This window comes from Heloderma suspectum, chromosome 4 (assembly GCF_057233095.1).
Source record: "Heloderma suspectum isolate Gila_16-S chromosome 4, 16-S_ref, whole genome shotgun sequence".
NCBI lineage: Eukaryota > Metazoa > Chordata > Lepidosauria > Squamata > Helodermatidae > Heloderma > Heloderma suspectum.
In genome coordinates, this window is record NC_139461.1 from 262,045,173 (window position 1) to 262,061,553 (window position 16,381).

The following is a 16,381-nucleotide window of genomic DNA, read 5'->3' on the forward strand; positions in this document are numbered from 1 at the left end:
TCTTAATTCCGACCTCTGATTCATCCAACCCGGCATTTCTCATGATGTACTCTGCATATAAGTTAAATAAGCAGGGTGACAATATGCAGCCTTGTCGTACTCCTTTCCCAATTTTGAACCAATCGGTTGTTCCATCTCTGGTTCTGACTGTTGCTTCTTGACCCTCGTACAGGTTTCTCAGGAGACAGGTAAGGTGGTCTGGTACTCCCATCACTTTAAGAATTTGCCACAGTTTGTTGTGATCCACACAATCAAAGGCTTTAGCGTAGTCAATGAAGCAGAAATAGACGTTTTTCTGGAATTCTCTTGCTTTCTCCATGATGCAGCGAATGTTGGCGATTTGATCTCTAGTTCCTCTGCCTCTTCGAAACCCAGCTTGTACTTCCGGTAGTTCTCGGTTCACATACTGCTGAAGCCTAGCTTGTAGGATTTTGAGCATCACCTTGCTGGCATGTGAAATGAGCGCAATGGTGCGGTAGTTTGAACACTCTTTGGCGTTGCCCTTCTTTGGAATTGGAATGTAAACTGACCTTTTCCAGTCTTGTGGCCACTGTTGAGTGTTCCAGATTTGTTGGCACATTGAATGCAGCACTTTAACAGCATCATCTTTTAGGATTTTAAATAGCTCGGCTGGAATACTGTCATCTCCGCTAGCTTTGTTGTTACTAATGCTTCCTAAGGCCCACTTGACTTCACTCTCGAGGATGTCCGGCTCAAGTTCAGTGACCGCACTATCATGGCTATCAGGGACATTCAGATCTTTCCTGTATAGTTCTTCTGTGTATTCTTGCCACCTCTTCTTAATGTCCTCTGCTTCTGTTAGGTCCCTGCCTTCTTTGTCCTTTATCATGCCCGTCTTTGCACAAAACGTTCCCTTGAGATCTCCAATTTTCTTGAAGAGATCTCTAGTCTTTCCCATTCTGTTGTTTTCCTCGATTTCTTTGCATTGTTCATTTAAGAAGGCCTTCTTGTCTCTCCTTGCTATTCTCTGGAACTCTGCATTCAGTTGGGTATATCTTCCCCTTTCTCCCTTACTTTTCGCTTCCCTTCTTTCGTGAGCTACTTGTAAAGCCTCATCAGACAGCCACTTTGCTTTCTTGCATTTCTTTTTCTTTGGGATGGATTTCGTTGCTGCCTCCTGAACAATGTTACGGACCTCCGTCCATAGTTCCTCAGGCACTCTGTCTATCAGGTCTAATCCCTGAAATCTATTCCTCACCTCCACTGTATATTCATCAGGGATATGATTTACGTCATACCTGAACGGTTTAGTGGTTTTCCCGACGTTCTTCAATTTCAGCCGAAATTTTGCAAGAAGCAGCTCATGATCTGAGCCACAGTCAGCTCCAGGTCTTGTTTTTACTGACTGTATGGAGCTTCTCCATCTTTGGCTGCAAAGAACATAATCAATCTGATTTCGATATTGACCATCTGGTGAGGTCCATGTGTAGTCGCCTCTTGTGCTGTTGGAAAAGAGTGTTTGCTATGATCAGCTTGTTCTCTTGGCAAAACTCTATTAGCTTTTGTCCTGCTTCATTTTGTACACCAAGGCCATGCCTGCCTGTTATCCCGGTGATTTCTTGACTTCCTACTTTAGCATTCCAATCCCCTATGATGAAGAGGACATCTTTTTTTGGTGTTAGTTCTAGAAGGTGTTGTAGGTCTTCATAGAACCGATCAACCTCAGCTTCTTCGGCCTCAGTGGTTGGGGCATAGACTTGAATTACTGTGATGTTGAATGGTTTGCCTTGGATTCGTACTGAGATCATTCTATCATTTTTAAGATTGTACCCCAGTACTGCTTTTCCCACCCTTTTGTTGACTATGAGTGCTACTCCATTTCTTCTAAGGGATTCTTGCCCACAATAGTAGATATGATGGTCACCTGAATTAAATTCGCCCATGCCTGTCCATTTGAGTTCGCTGATTCCCAAGATGTTGATGTTCAATCTTGCCATCTCATGTTTGACCACCTCCAGCTTACCTTGATTCATTGATCTGACATTCCAGGTTCCTAAACAATATTGTTCTTTACAGCATCGGATTTTCTTTTCACCACCAGACACATCCACAGCTGAGTGTCCTTTCGGGTTTGGCCCAGCCGCTTCACTCTTTCTGGCGCTACTTGGAAATACCCTCTGCTCTTCCCCAGTAGCATATTGGATACCTTCCGACCTGAGGGGCTCATCTTCCGGCGTCATCTCTTTTAGCCTTGTGATACGTTCCATGGGGTTTTCTTGGCAAGAATACTGGAGTGGGTTGCCATTTCCTTCTCCAGTGGACCACATTTTGTCAGAACTCTCTGCCATGACCTGTCCATCTTGGGTGGCCCTGCACGGCATAGCTTATGGCTTCACTGAGTTACGCAAGCCCCTTCGCCACAACAAGGCAGTGATCCATGAAGGGGGAAAAAAAGCTTATTTTCAGTTAAATACCTAAGTAGCCTTCACCAAGCTGGCGCCTTCCAGATGTTTGGACTACAACTGCCAAGCTGTGCTGGGAGTTGTAGTCCAACACATCTGGAGGACATCAGCTTGTGGAAAGGTGACCTCGAGTGATGCACTTTCAGCAAACTAATAGTCTGCTCTGCTTTAGACAAGAAAATTCAGTTTAAAACCAGCTGCGTACCAAACCTACTTTACATATGCAATACAGTGCAAAATCTGTCACTGCTTCTTCACCTTCTATTTGTCTGGAAATGATGGGGCCAGATGCCATGACCTTAGTTTTTTTAATGTTGAGTTTCAAACCAGCTTTTGCACTCTCCACTTTCACCCTCAACAAGAGGCTCTTTAGATCCTCTTCGCTTAAAAGACACTTGCTCCTTAGGAGGAAAGCTATGGCAAACCTAGACAGCGTAGTAAGAAGCAGAGACAGCACCTTGCCGACAAAGGTCCGTCTAATCAAAGCTATGGTTTTCCCAGTAGCAACGTATGGCTGTGAGAGCTGGACTAGGAAGACTGAGTGCTGAAGAATTGATGCTTTCGAACTGTGGTGCTGGAAAAGACTCTCACGAGTCCCCTGGACTGCAAGGAGGTCAAATCAGTCCATCCTAAAGGAAATCAACCCTGACTGCTCATTGGAAGGACAGATACTGAAGCTGAAGCTCCAATATTTTGGCCACCTAATGCGAAGAGAAAACTCCCTGGAAAAGACCCTGATGCTGGGAAAGATTGAAGGCAAAAGGAGAAGGGGACGGCAGAGGATGAGATGGCTAGATAGCATCACCGATGCAATGAATATGAACTTGAGCACGCTCCGGGAGAGGGTGGAGGACAGGAAGGCCTGGCGTGCTATGGTCCATGGGATCACGAAGAGTCGGACATGATGTAACAACTGAACAACAACAGTGCAAAATGATTTTTTAAGGCTGGGGTTACCCCTCCCATAGAGCTTATGTGCAGTCAGCTGCTGAGGTGTAAATTCATGCTTGCTAGAGGAGAGAAGGGGACAAAAATGCAGCAGCTCCATGTGAAGATCAGGTTTTTTTTACCTTGATATTGCCACCTGGAGGTAGGTTTGCCACTTTTTTTCCTGACAGAATTCTACTCAAACATTACCCCCCTTAACATTTTGTTGTTCTACAAATCAAAGCACATATACAACTCATTTCTTAATATATTTTCTTCTTCAGCCCCATTGTCGTCAAAGCCAGCACAGTATTATGAAAATCAGAGGGGCTAAGCTGCTGAGAAGGGCCCCTTTAACTGGTAATTTTTTTAGGGGAAAATTAGTAAACTATGTCAGCACTGTATTATGAAAATCACTGGCCATAAGGGGCCTGTTCGATAATCTAGCCGGTCTCACTTTAAAAAAAAAGTTCAGGACCAAGTACAGATAATCTCAATTGTTGTGCCACCTGTGGACCACCTGAATAGATCACAATTTGAGAACCTCTGCTCTGCTCTAGTACTTATAAGAGATGCAGGATAGGCATAACGTCGATAGTCAAAATAATTTTTCCAGCATGGAAAAGGATTCACTACTTGAATTACTGCCTCTAATACAGCTGTTCTAGCAATCTTCTAATACTCTTAGAAGCAGTACAGACTTGAACTGTTATGCATCAAGATGCCAAGAGACTTCTGTAATTGTGAGCAACAGATAAGAATGGTCCTCTATGTGTTCTTGCCATTTGGGTGTCTAGGGATTTAAAAGGTTAGTCTCCCAGCACACTGAATCATGTCCATAAAACTACAGGGAGCAAGTTCAGATGGTCACGTTGTCATGATGCACTTCTGTCAACCAACACTGTTTAGGATGTTGGTTGACAGACTATTCTGCATGAACTGCAGCTTCCAAACACTCATCCAGAACCCCCATCCCCACCTGCTTTCAAAATTTTATTTCTGGTGAGGTCATCACATATCTGCCCTCCATCCCACCCCAATTTCAAGAGCTGGGCCTTTCAGGGAAAACTAGAGGTATAAACAATACTGGTCGCATAGCATCGACAGACAGAACAAAGAGATGATCCAGTACACAAAAAACCCCCAGCACATTTTATTTGAACCAGTTCCTGAAGGAACTTGGTTTATTTCAGTTCTGTTACTGTACATACAGTTTTGGTTTCATCTATACACCACAGAATATGGCTTGATCCACAATGAGCAAAACCGGCCACAAAAAATATGAAGGCACCACGTGGAAGACCAGTCCCAGGAAGTACAGGAGGTGTGAAGGAACGTGCCGTCATGGAGATGAAGGAAAGGTATGTATTTCCCATCTAGGAGTGCACAGTGATGTGACTGGAATTATAGAGATTAGGGTTACATACCCTGGGGGCTAAATTAACCCAACCATTTCCCAAAGGTGGATGTGAACAAAAGAATAAGGGGTTTCTTCCTGCCCTTCTGATCAAGTGCAATAGTTTTAAGTGCTGAAACACACTACTAAATCAGTGACCAGCTCCTGCTTCCTCTCATCAAGAACCTAGTTCTGTAAAAGTGGTAACATAAGAGATTCAAAATAGAACTGCAGGAGCAAACTAGGTCAGTCAGTGGTCCTAAACATGTGACCAAAGAAGCTTTTTACAGGGTGATCTTATGCATGTTTACTCAGAAGTATGTACCATTGAGTTCATAGTATATATTCCCTAGCAGCTAAGAATGGGGAACTGGGGCCCTCAACATGTCACTGCAACTCCCATCATCCCTCACCAGTGGATATACTGGCTAGGGCTGATGGGAGCTGCAGTTCACCAACAACTGGAGGGCCACACATTCCCCATACCTGCTAAGGCTGAAATCCTATGTGCACTTACTGGGGAGTAAATCCCACTGAATTCAGAGGGACCTATTTTTGAATGAACATGCGAAGGGGTGGGCTGTTGGCCTTGCACAACTGGACCTGAAAGCAAATCTTTTCCAGGCCTCCTGATATACCCCCGCCCCCCAGTGAAGAATCACTGGGCCCAAGATTTTGCCAATTCTTTCTGCTTGAAACACTGTAGGCCAGCTGGCAGTTCAGACCATATGCAGAAGCTTCAACTCATGATAAAATTCCACATGTTCTCTGTTACTGTATTTTTAATTTTTTTTTTCTTTTGGTCCACCTTGTATGTTGCAAGGAAACAAATATTCAGGATCTCTCCCTAGCACAAACAGCACCTTTCAGACACAGGTAATCCACACAGAACCGTATGGGCCCCCAACTCGACATTTCATCCAGATCTGGAGGCCCATTTGGCTGTATGGCAGAGAAAGACCAATCCACTACATCCGCACACAGCACTTCAACATTTCAAAGAAATCCCTCTTCTCTGGGCAATTTTTCACTCAGTCCAAGGCTGCACAAAAGTCCCATGTATTAAACCTGAGTCCATTTGTTACATGTAAACATATGGTAAAGCTCCACTGGAAAGTAGCCTGTGGCTGTGACAGGTCCACAGAGGCAAGAGTCGCTGGAGTAGTCTAGCAAGACAAATGACAGTGTGTCATATTTGATTAAATACAAGGCACAGGTATTTGTCATTAGAAACCCTAAACAGCTCTTTCAAATGGTGTGCAAACTACTGAGGGGTTGGACTACAGAGTGCTGCATTGACCTCTTCCCTGTAATGGTGGCTACCAAGAAAAATCAAGATTTCTGAAAGTGGGTAAGAGACCTAGGTTTAGAGGTGGAAGAAAATGTTTTACATGGATATTCAGCTGTGGTAAATGGGTGGAACAATGCATTTGGGGAAGAACCCATTTCTATCCCACTCAGGTTTCACAGAAAAATGCAGTTGTAAGAAGTTTTGCTTGTCTTTTTACAATGGTTCTGTATCAAATCAAATCGGCTCTTTGTAATTCCACCACTTGTATTTTTTTTAAAGTCTTCATGCCTCCCAGTTGCGATCAAACAGCATTTTCCTGGTAAGTAAACACCCACTCTTGTGTGAGGTATATCCCATGATGTAATGGAGATGGGCTTGTAAAAAGAACATGTATATTAGCAACAACTAACAACTAACACGAGGCTTGCAGCGTAAAACCAAAATAGCAAACAAGTGGATGTTCTTGTTTTGCTGTCCATATCTACAAAATAGAAAATTTGCAATACACAAGTAAAGCCAACAGTTTATGAGAGAACATGGCTGAACCCGGCCAACAGCAGAGAACCTAACAGGATGGCATTCTAGAGGAGGACGGAGGAGCAGCTCCAAAGTTTTGTTTTCCAGTTTTAGGGGAACATTTCCTTGTGCAAAGAATCTCTGCAGTGCAGTATTGGCATAGATCATTGCTGGATTCATGTTGTCTTTCCTGGTTCATTCCTCTTTTTAAGAGGCATCAATTTAGCCCTTGGATTGCTTTGAGCAGGGTATATATAAAACGTGAGGACGAAGGGAGAGTCTTTTCAGGCCAAGCAGCATAAACAGGGATATAATTCACACAGTTAATCATGTCCCCTTTACAGACCAGTTCTACAAACAGAGAAGCCCAGTTTCTCCTAGTAATACTCCAGTTGAACCAGGCAGAGCAAAGATCAAGAATTCCACTCAGATTTGGGCCACTTTCTTCCAGTTGCTTGAAGCGCGTCTCAGCCGAGTTCCAGAAATCCCGACTGACACCACAGCGACAGGCAATGCAGTGCCACCTCACTATGGCTGGTTGGGAACTTAAAACCACGCTTAGCAGCAATTCTGCATTTGGCTCCTCACTTCTTTTGTAGAAACTTCATTTTATTACCTAAAAGGGAAAATATAAAGGCCAAGAATTAGAAAATCAGTGTTTTTATGTGTGCCGTGTCACCACGTGTGAGGTTGTTAAAAATAAATAATAGGACAAATACAGCTTCTAAGGCCACAATCCAAAGTACTGCACAGCTAGTTTTGCATGCCCAAGGGAGATTTAGGCATGTATTTCACAGAACAGACACACACACACACCCCGCTGCCGTGCCACGTGGCAAGCTGATTCTGAAAGAGTGAGGGGACTTTTAAAAGCAGTGAGTGATAAGGCATTGGGGTCTGATTTTCAAAATGATCACCTCCGCCTGAAGGATAGCCTCATCCTACATCCCAAGGTTTAAAAGTATTTTAGTAATTATTAAGGTTCTAAGATTGGTTGTGAGTTTGCTATTGTCACGAAATCCATATTCTACCTGGAAAGAAGCTCCACGTCATGAGGATGGGCTTGCATGCATTCATTAAAACCACCTGCATGCATTATCGCATTCTGTTCTAGTCTCAGACCTGAATTTCTTGCAAAAATTAGACTGACTGATTTCAGCTGGACTTGGGTGAGAGCTTTCTCTTGAAAGCTGAGGAAGCTATTCAGCCCGCCAGTGATGGGCTATGGAAACTCACCTCACACTGGTCAAGGGCTTGGCAGGGGTGAGGTGGGTGGTTATAAAGCAAGGGGGGCTACTGTTGCCCTTTGGTCTTCAGGTTCATTTTCATTCTGGTCTTCATTCTTGTCTTTGTCTACCTGGTCCAAGCTTCCTCCGGGCTTGTGGAGTTCTTGGATCCTGGATTGGGCCCTGTCATATGGGAAGACCCTTACTTAGGTAAAATATAGGACAGGGTTATGTATTGCTTTGTTATTTTTGCCTACAGCATTGTTCCAGAGGGTTTCTCTGAGTTTTCTCTGATGTTCTCTGATATTTGTACACCTTTTTACCCCCTTCCCCTTTCCTTACTGTAAATAAACTTCACATCTATTTCAAAGTTTGTGTGTGCTTTATTTCACTTAAGCCTCAGTACTAAATTCAGAGCCTTCTGTTTGGTCTTGTTACTGGCTTGGGGACTGAACTAGAGGGTGCCAGCTTGAACCCTTATTTCTGTGTTGCAAGTGTGTCCTGTAAGGTCTGAGACTCCCCTGGCTCAGGCTGAGGTGGAGGTTAAAGGGTGGTGGCAGCCTACTTAATATTTGTTGTCCCTGCCTACACTGCATAGAGTTTGGGCAACTCCCTTTCTCCCTTCACTGCTATATTGGTTTTACCATCTGTTGCTGGGTTTATGCTGTGTTAGGTTTTATGTTTTATTTTTATTTCATGTTTTTAACTTCTATTGTAAGTTGTCCAGGTAATGTTTTGTTACTGAGTGTCCTAAAAATGTAGTGACTAAAATAAAATAAAATAGGGAAGGGGGAGAGAATGAAAAATTGCAAGCCCTTTGACATGACTAACGTAGGTCTCTGGATCCTGGTTTTCATAACCAAATACACTGACTTAATGTGAAGTTTATTCCGCAAATTCTTTGTTTGTTTTTAGAAAATTCAGTATAATTACTCCCTCTACTAGCAATTTCAGCTGGTGAGTGCCACCAGGACTGTAGCCAAAAAATAATAGCAAGGTATCAGTATGCTTGGAGGAAGTCCAGGATTTGCAGAAATACAAAACATCTTTAGAGAAAAAATATGGAGGCAAAACAAACAGCTCAATAAGGACTGCACATGCCCAGTAGCCACAGAAAGCAGAATGTGTGGTGGGAGAAAAAATGGAAAACTGGAGGGAGATTGGAATAGAATATCCTGGAAGAAGGCATGGCTGGTTGGCTGTAACACTGAATAAGACCACTCCACATTCCACCCCTTTTGTTAAAGATCCCACTTATTCCCTGTAATAGCAAACTCAGGTGGTTGAGTCCCAACAGCATTGGAGTCAAAATGGGCCCACTGAGAAGCAAAGGGGAAGTATTAGCATGCTCAGGTGAACCCTGAAGAAGGCAGAAATACAAAACAACCCCGGAAAATGGGCAATGAGGATCAAGCATGATCAGTGGCCTCCAGGGGCCACAGATTGTTGAGTGCCAGTTGCAGAAGAAAACTGGGGATGTTAGAGGGTGGTGGTGGTGGTGGTGGTGGTAAAGGTAAAACATTGAATTGACCTGCTTGAGCCAATTCCAACTGATAGCAACCTGAAGGAGGGCATAGCTGGCTGAGACCCTGAACAGGAACACTGCTATAAGAGGATACACTCCAGCATTTTGTGTTAAGTTCCACTTGTATGGATCATAAACATTACCTGAACTACAGTCCTATGCACTAGGATTTTTTTGTGCATAAGGATTTATTTGGATTCAGTGGACTTCCATGTAAGTGTGCACCACACTGCAACCTAAGTTGCTTGTTAAGAAAGTGGCAAAAGGGTGCTTTGGGAGAACTGATTGAATTTCCAGAACCAAAGAGTAAGAAAAAACAGATGGATCCCGGAAAAAATAAATAAAATACAACTATATCGAGGAGTGTCTTTTGTAAAGATACTGTTGAGGATTGGGTATTAAGCATTTTCAATACTGAAGCAGCTAACCTTAACCAAAATGAAATGCAGAGGGGCAGAGAGTAACATGACGGAGGCAGCTTTGCAGAGAAAGTTCATAGTTGTTCAATTCCCGCTAGCATCCTAGCAAAAGGGGACTATTGTCAAGGCTGAAAGTGTTTCTTGAGTAGATAGTTATACAAATCACAAGCAACCAAGGCAGCCAAGACCAAAGCTGAACATTATTTACCCAGACTGCGAAGGATTTTGTTCATCCCACTTGGCTCAGACTCGGGAATGGTTTCCAAATATTCCAAGGCACGGACTTCAAACAAGCCTAGAAAAGGAAAGCATCACTTAGTGACATACTTCTTTGTGGAACACAGTTCCTTTTTCTTTTTTAAAGTTTATTTAAAGGATGCAGTTTCAAACAAGCAAGATTACAAATGAGAAAAATCAGAATTCTGTTCACCTTCATATATATAGGAACTCTGAAAACAGATAGTATCTGGTTCAGATGATCACAGGGGTAAAAGAAGCCACCGTGGCTTCTCCCCCTGCCCCTGTGCGTGCTGTACATGTGACCATAATTTGCAGAATTACCCATGCTGCAGTACAGGTTGCCGTGTTGTCCAAACCTGGCGCACAATGCAGTGGGCGTGGCTCCGTGCCCACCCTACAACCCACGACATGCAGTAGGGGTTGCAGGGTGAGTACAAAGCCACCCCTGCCCATGCCGTGCACCAGGTTCAGATGACAAGGCAACCTGCACTGCAGTGCGGGTAGTTGTGCAAATTACAGTCACACAGGGGCAGGGAGAGAAGCCACGATGGCTTCTCCCCCACACCCCGCTGTTATCATCTGAAAACCCCCAGTAGGTGAGTTCACATGACATGACAACCCACCCTGGTGAACAAGCTACACAGTGTGAGTAGTTCGCGGAACAGCCCATGGTTAGCTCGGCAGATCATGGGGCTTATCGTGAGTTGTTCTCCCCCTCTTTCCCCCTTGGTATTCCAGCCGGCTTCGGCACATATCCCAGGGGACTTTGTGGCAGACGCCATCTTGTCTGCACATCCCATTCCCCTCCCCATACGATCATAACCCCATTTTCATTCCCCAGCTTATTTATTTATTAATTTTTGCGGGGCCCCAACATTTGTGCAAATGGGGCCAGAATTTTCTTTGCCAGCCCCAGGAAGGTGCAGAAAGGTCTTTGTTATTTATCATCATCACCATCATTATATTTGTCAGTTTTTCACAGTGGTGTTAAGTGTGCACTTGCGGCTGTCAAAAATATATATAGCTTTGCCTTGTCTATTGCCTTGTACGTTTCAGCTGTCAAGGGAACAAACTGCAGTATGAAACATACAAGACGACTGACAAGACAGAATTGCATATAGGCTAATTTGACAGCTGTTGACATGTTGGGAAAAGGGGACCTGATTGCTCCCTTAGCAAGGTGATGCCCAGGGTTTTAAGTGCTGAACTGACACTTGGGCTGCCCTGCTCCCATTCCACACTTTCCTGAGTCTCCAACAAGTCCTTTTAAGGGAGATCTCCACTCCTCCGCTTTTCGCAGCTCCCACTTGCAGTAACCCATTGTGGGTTAAGCAACCCCAAGAACAAGCTATGGGCTGTGGGGGTGGCTTGTTGGCCAAAAATAAGCCAGCCTGTGGGAAGCGGTCCAGGTTTGGATGACACTATGGCTTGTTTCACACAACAACCCACACCGGCTTGTTGTGTCGTGTGAACCCAGTCTGTAGGAAATCTTTGAAGTCTGCAGCATGACTTACGCCAATTATACAACATTTGATATGCAAATGACAGTTCCTAGCATTTATGCATACTCTAAAAGAACGGAAGAGCGTACGGACCCAGCCAGGCTACTGTGTTCATACCCTCATTTTCTGGGATGGAGGGACGCTCTCATGCTCTCCATCCCTTACTTCCTCAGTAGTAAGTACAGAGTTGAATTCCTCAGTTCTTTCCCTTTGCTCTTCCTAGGCTGTTGGTACAAATGTTGGAGACAAGGCAGAACTGGCAAAGGCCTCAGCTCTGTGTTGGGTTCTCTGTCATCTCCAGTTCTGATATTGCCATAAATTGAAGGGAAGGGTCCCATAGTTCTTTAATACCCTAAAGCCAATCTTATTGCTTGAAGGTATCTGAATGTCAGTACATACTCATTTTAAGTTTGGAGACAGCTCATCACAGTAACATTCTTACACCTGGCAGGAGAGCTTGAACTTTTAAAACAGCCTATTGACATTTGTTGTGTGGCTAGGAGATGCCTTAAAGGGATAGGGTAGCCCAGGCATCTTAGAGAAGCTATTAAACCACTAAATCACTGCCCTTTTCCAAGACTAGTGAATAAAAAAAATGCTTTTGTTGGTGCTGGAAATGAACTATCAACGTTTCCAGGCTCAGAAGCTATGGGGGCTCACAACAACAGCCTTTAGTCGGAAGACAGCAGTACCTTCCAGATCCCAGCAAGAGGGCAGAGCACAGTCTGCAAGCATAAAGTAATTCTGGATTTATACTATTTTTGTTCTACACAAAGCAGGATGTAGGGTGGGATTTGGCAGGACTCACCTTTAACCCCACTCTTCCGGAGTTCTCGGTCCTGTATGAAACCAGCAAACATTTGTGTCTCCATAAAGATGTCTAGGAAATGGCGCACATTGCGGGAGGTGTGGGACTTCCGGAAGGGCTCCCGCTGGAATACCCGCTCCCCTTTCTCAGTGACATGCATGTGCAAGGAGTAGTGCCCCACAATCTCCACGAAAAAGCGTACAAAAGCCTCCGAAACTAGGGAGTCCAGAGTCACATCACCTAACACAAAGACAGACAAAAGCAGTCACATCTCCCCTCTGGAGAGAGTAACCTCTACTTCTTTCCCAAACCCTATGCAAAGCCCACCCATCCCATTGGCTGGGTCAGAGGCTACATGTCTCACAACTGAAACAGAGTTCACGAAACCTGACGCACAGCTCGGGATATCAGCAGTTATACCAGATGCAATAATTGCACTCCAATATCAAATCAAGGGCAGCAGCATGACCACAAACATCAACGCTAGAAGATGTCCAGCAGCACACACAGGTCTGGGAGCTCAGGCGACCACTTCTCTGTTGCAAAAGCAGCAGGGTGTGTGTGCAATTTGCTGGGGAGAAGCAGTGGGCAGAGTGTGTGTGTGCGTGCACGCACATGCACACTTAACCCTTTCCTAGCCACTGCTTTCCCCCTGCAACCTCTCCCCTGCCCCCCTCCAGTGCTTTTCAGTTTTCCAGACTCTGAGGTTTTCCAGACTCCTGTTTGCCTAATTTATCCTGATGTGGCTTCCAAGGACTCTCTGATGGAGTAAACCCTTTACTCCTCAAAGCTATGAAGCTAATGGCAACCTCTCCTGCTACATATAACTACTGGGGGGAGGGGTTGTCTTTGGGACTGTGGCATGGGAGGCGAAGATTTAAAAAGCCTCCAGCCCTGCTGCAATCCTGATTGGGCCCTTCCACAGCTGCTATTTAAAGTAAAAGAAAAATGGAAGGCCAAGCAATGCATTTAACGTAATGGACTGGTCGTCATGACTGACAAGGACCAACATATGAATGGTCAGCTTCCATTCTGCCAACCAGGCTTGTCCTGGAGGAAAAGGGGCACCTGCCTTTGCCAGGAATATTTCTGTTGCTCCCAATGTACATTAAACTAAGGGTGCTTCCAGACGAGGCTTTTATAGTGCCATTGCCCTGCTTCATTCACAGAATTTTATGGGGAGGTCCAGACATCAAAGTCTTATAACCCACCTGTATTTTCTGCAGAAAAGCCGTTCAGGGAAAAAGATGGAATTGCTGTACAATATCTGGAAGCACCTCAAGTGGCCAAGACAGACCCTTAAAAACCACATATCCTTAGAAAACGTTACGCCTCTCTCGTGTCAAGGTATATTTAGATTTCTCAATTTAGAAGTTTCCTGCTCCTCATTTTAAGAATTAAAGGCCTCACACATGGGGGCTCCAGGCCAAAAAGTAGCACAGAAGTATAAAAGGAAGAATCTCAGCCACAACTTCTTAATTCATTCACCTTGCGTGTAACTCCTCTCCTGAGACAAGATGTCATTTCTTTCATCCAAGATTTGTACGAGTGCAGCCTGGAGCTTGTGAGGTAGGATTTCATTCTCATCTGAAACCTTTAAAAGAAAAAAAAAGTGGTGGTGGTGAACTTGCTGTGTTCAAAAATGGGATAAAATGCTGCATGAAGTAATTGCCCCAGCTACCATATGAAATAATATCAGTATGGAACACAAATATGCATGCCTTATAGCTATATAGAATGAAAAAGTGAGAAACAAATTAAAATTGGTGTTTAAAATGCATTCTATATACAGATTATTGCTATACAAATACAGCACTGCAGAAGTGCAAAAGCTAAACTAAACAAAAAAACCTATCTGAAAGCCAGAGAAGATCATAGGGCCACATCTTAAGATAGATCTTTTTAATACTCGACCCCATGGGCTGACAACAATGCAAAACAGAACAGCGAGAAGAGAAGGGACGAACGTTTGGCAGGACAGACAGACAACAGGATCATACAAGATGTGCTAAAGACATCAATTTCCTCCTGAGGCCATTTATAACTTTCATGAGATTGCTTAAGACTGAAGAGGACAACGTGATGCACCAAAATGGCACAAGGCAGTCTAGCAAACTGCACATGACCCTTTTAATCCAAGTATGACTGGAATTTTCTTCCTCTCACACACCCAAAGACCTACATGGTGCCATCTATTTCTCCCTTTAAACCCCAGCTCAAAACCCACATGTTTCATTAAGCTGGCCCTGACCTTTTAATCCTTAACTGCTAGCTGAAACAAAGCCTAAGTACATGCTTTTGCTCTTGTGCAACCCTTCTGTACTTGCCTCTCTCATGCTCCCCTCTCCCCCACACCTTGTCCAGTGCCTAAACTTATACAGTAAACTCCTTAGGGCAGGGACCTGACTTCTCCTTGTGTTACTCTGGGCCCATTCATGCATAACAGCAGCAAATCGTGGGTTGATTAATTAATTAACTAGCCCATGATTTGCTGAAGCACGTACTAGGTGCATTCCACCACTATTTTGCATATGCAACCCCCCGATCGCCTGATCGGAGGTTGCTATATGACATCCAAACCCTGACACTATAGGTTAATCCTGGGTTAAACCCACTATAGGTTAATCCTGGGTTAATTAACCCATGACTTGCCACCATTACATGCAAACTAGGTCTCTGTCAAGTAGCATGTACACTTATAGCACTACACAAACAAGAACTACCACCTGGGGTCAGCAACCTCCTTCACACATTCTGATGCACTGAAGTACTCAATATTGGAAAGAGAAGCAATTTTCCAAGCACCCTTGATGCTAAAGTTAACCCTGAGTTCAGAGCATGTGCTAGAACCGCAAAGCCAAACACTGCTTAGTTCTGCTTTGTGAAATGCTACACTGAACAGTTTGTCAATCTCTGCTTGGTTTGCCTGCCAGATCAGCACCTTCAGTCAATAGGAGACAATAGAGACCAGCACAGAATGACATCATGAGAGATTATTTTAAGAATAGCTATCCACAGGAAACTCTGACTGTCTAGACAATGAAGAAAAGAAATTTTGTGGAGAGGAAATGCAGAAAAAAGAGACAGAGGTGGGGGAGATGCAGGAGACAAGACCATTCCAATGGCCAAACGTCATGTTATGCTACATGTGTAGTTTGGCTTAGACATGGTTTGCACATAATGGCAATTCATAGGTTGTTTAATCCATGAATTGTCGGGCCATGTGTGAACAAGCTGCCTCCCACCCACTCGCCACTTCCACTTTGCATCTGGTTTCTCAAACAACCCAACAAACAAACCGTGGGTTCAAACACTGGGTTGCTTGTCCCTCAATAACCCAGAGTTCTGGGTTCGGAGTCACATCAAACAACCCAGGAACAGGCTCGTCATTACTTGAGAACAGGTCCTTTGCCTGTTTACATTTTTATTTCTAAGTTAACAGCCATCGGGAGGGGGGCACCAAACCGGATCAGGACCCCAGAAAGGGGATATAAAACCTGAAGCTATGATGCCAATGGCAGCTTCTCTCCCAATGCGAATATCAGCTTTGGGGAGGGAGGAGGGCATTCTTCAGGATGTGGCATGGGAGGAAAAATGTTAAAAACCACTACCTACACTGTGATTCTCACTGGGCCTTTCCACAGCCACTATTTAAAGCAGAATAAAAATGTGAGGCCAAGCGACCCATTTAATGTAACAGACCATTCCAGACATAATGCTAAACCTTAGTTTAGCATTACAGGAAATAGCCTAGCCACTCCCCAGGCTTGCACAGTCCCCCTTCCTTGGTGTGGCCACATGGAGGAGTTTGGAAGCTTTCCTTTCTGTTTTATTTGTCTTGTACCCCACATTTCTACCAAAAATGGCATTTTTGCCATAGATTAACCACAGTTTGCAGTGTCCGCCAAACTTGGACAAAATGTGGTTAATCTCAAGCAGGGGTAGGCAATCTAGTGCCCTCCTCGGGCCCTCCTCTGCGTCCCACCAGTACAAGACATAGAGATAGACATAGACATAGAATCATAGGGTTGGAAGGGGCCTACAAGACCACTGAGTCCAACCCCCTAGTCACAAGATCACATACACTATGGTGGAACGTGGGAGAGGG

At 44.3% G+C, this 16,381-nt stretch overlaps 1 protein-coding gene across 10 annotated transcripts in view; it reads right to left on the reverse strand.

Moving 5' to 3' along the window:
* Positions 1-4,501: 4,501 nt before the first annotated feature.
* DENND2C (DENN domain containing 2C) overlaps positions 4,502-16,381 on the reverse strand; it is a 72,936-nt gene continuing 61,056 nt past the window's right edge. For all 10 annotated transcript variants that reach the window (XM_084853540.1, XM_084853541.1, XM_084853544.1 and 7 more), the window contains 4 exons: positions 13,762-13,867; positions 12,274-12,513; positions 9,932-10,018; positions 4,502-7,169 (listed from right to left, as the gene is read on the reverse strand). In XM_084853540.1, coding sequence (XP_084709666.1) covers positions 7,138-7,169; positions 9,932-10,018; positions 12,274-12,513; positions 13,762-13,867 — 465 coding nt within the window. In that variant the 3' untranslated portion in view covers positions 4,502-7,137. The remainder of the gene's footprint in view (positions 7,170-9,931; positions 10,019-12,273; positions 12,514-13,761; positions 13,868-16,381) is intronic.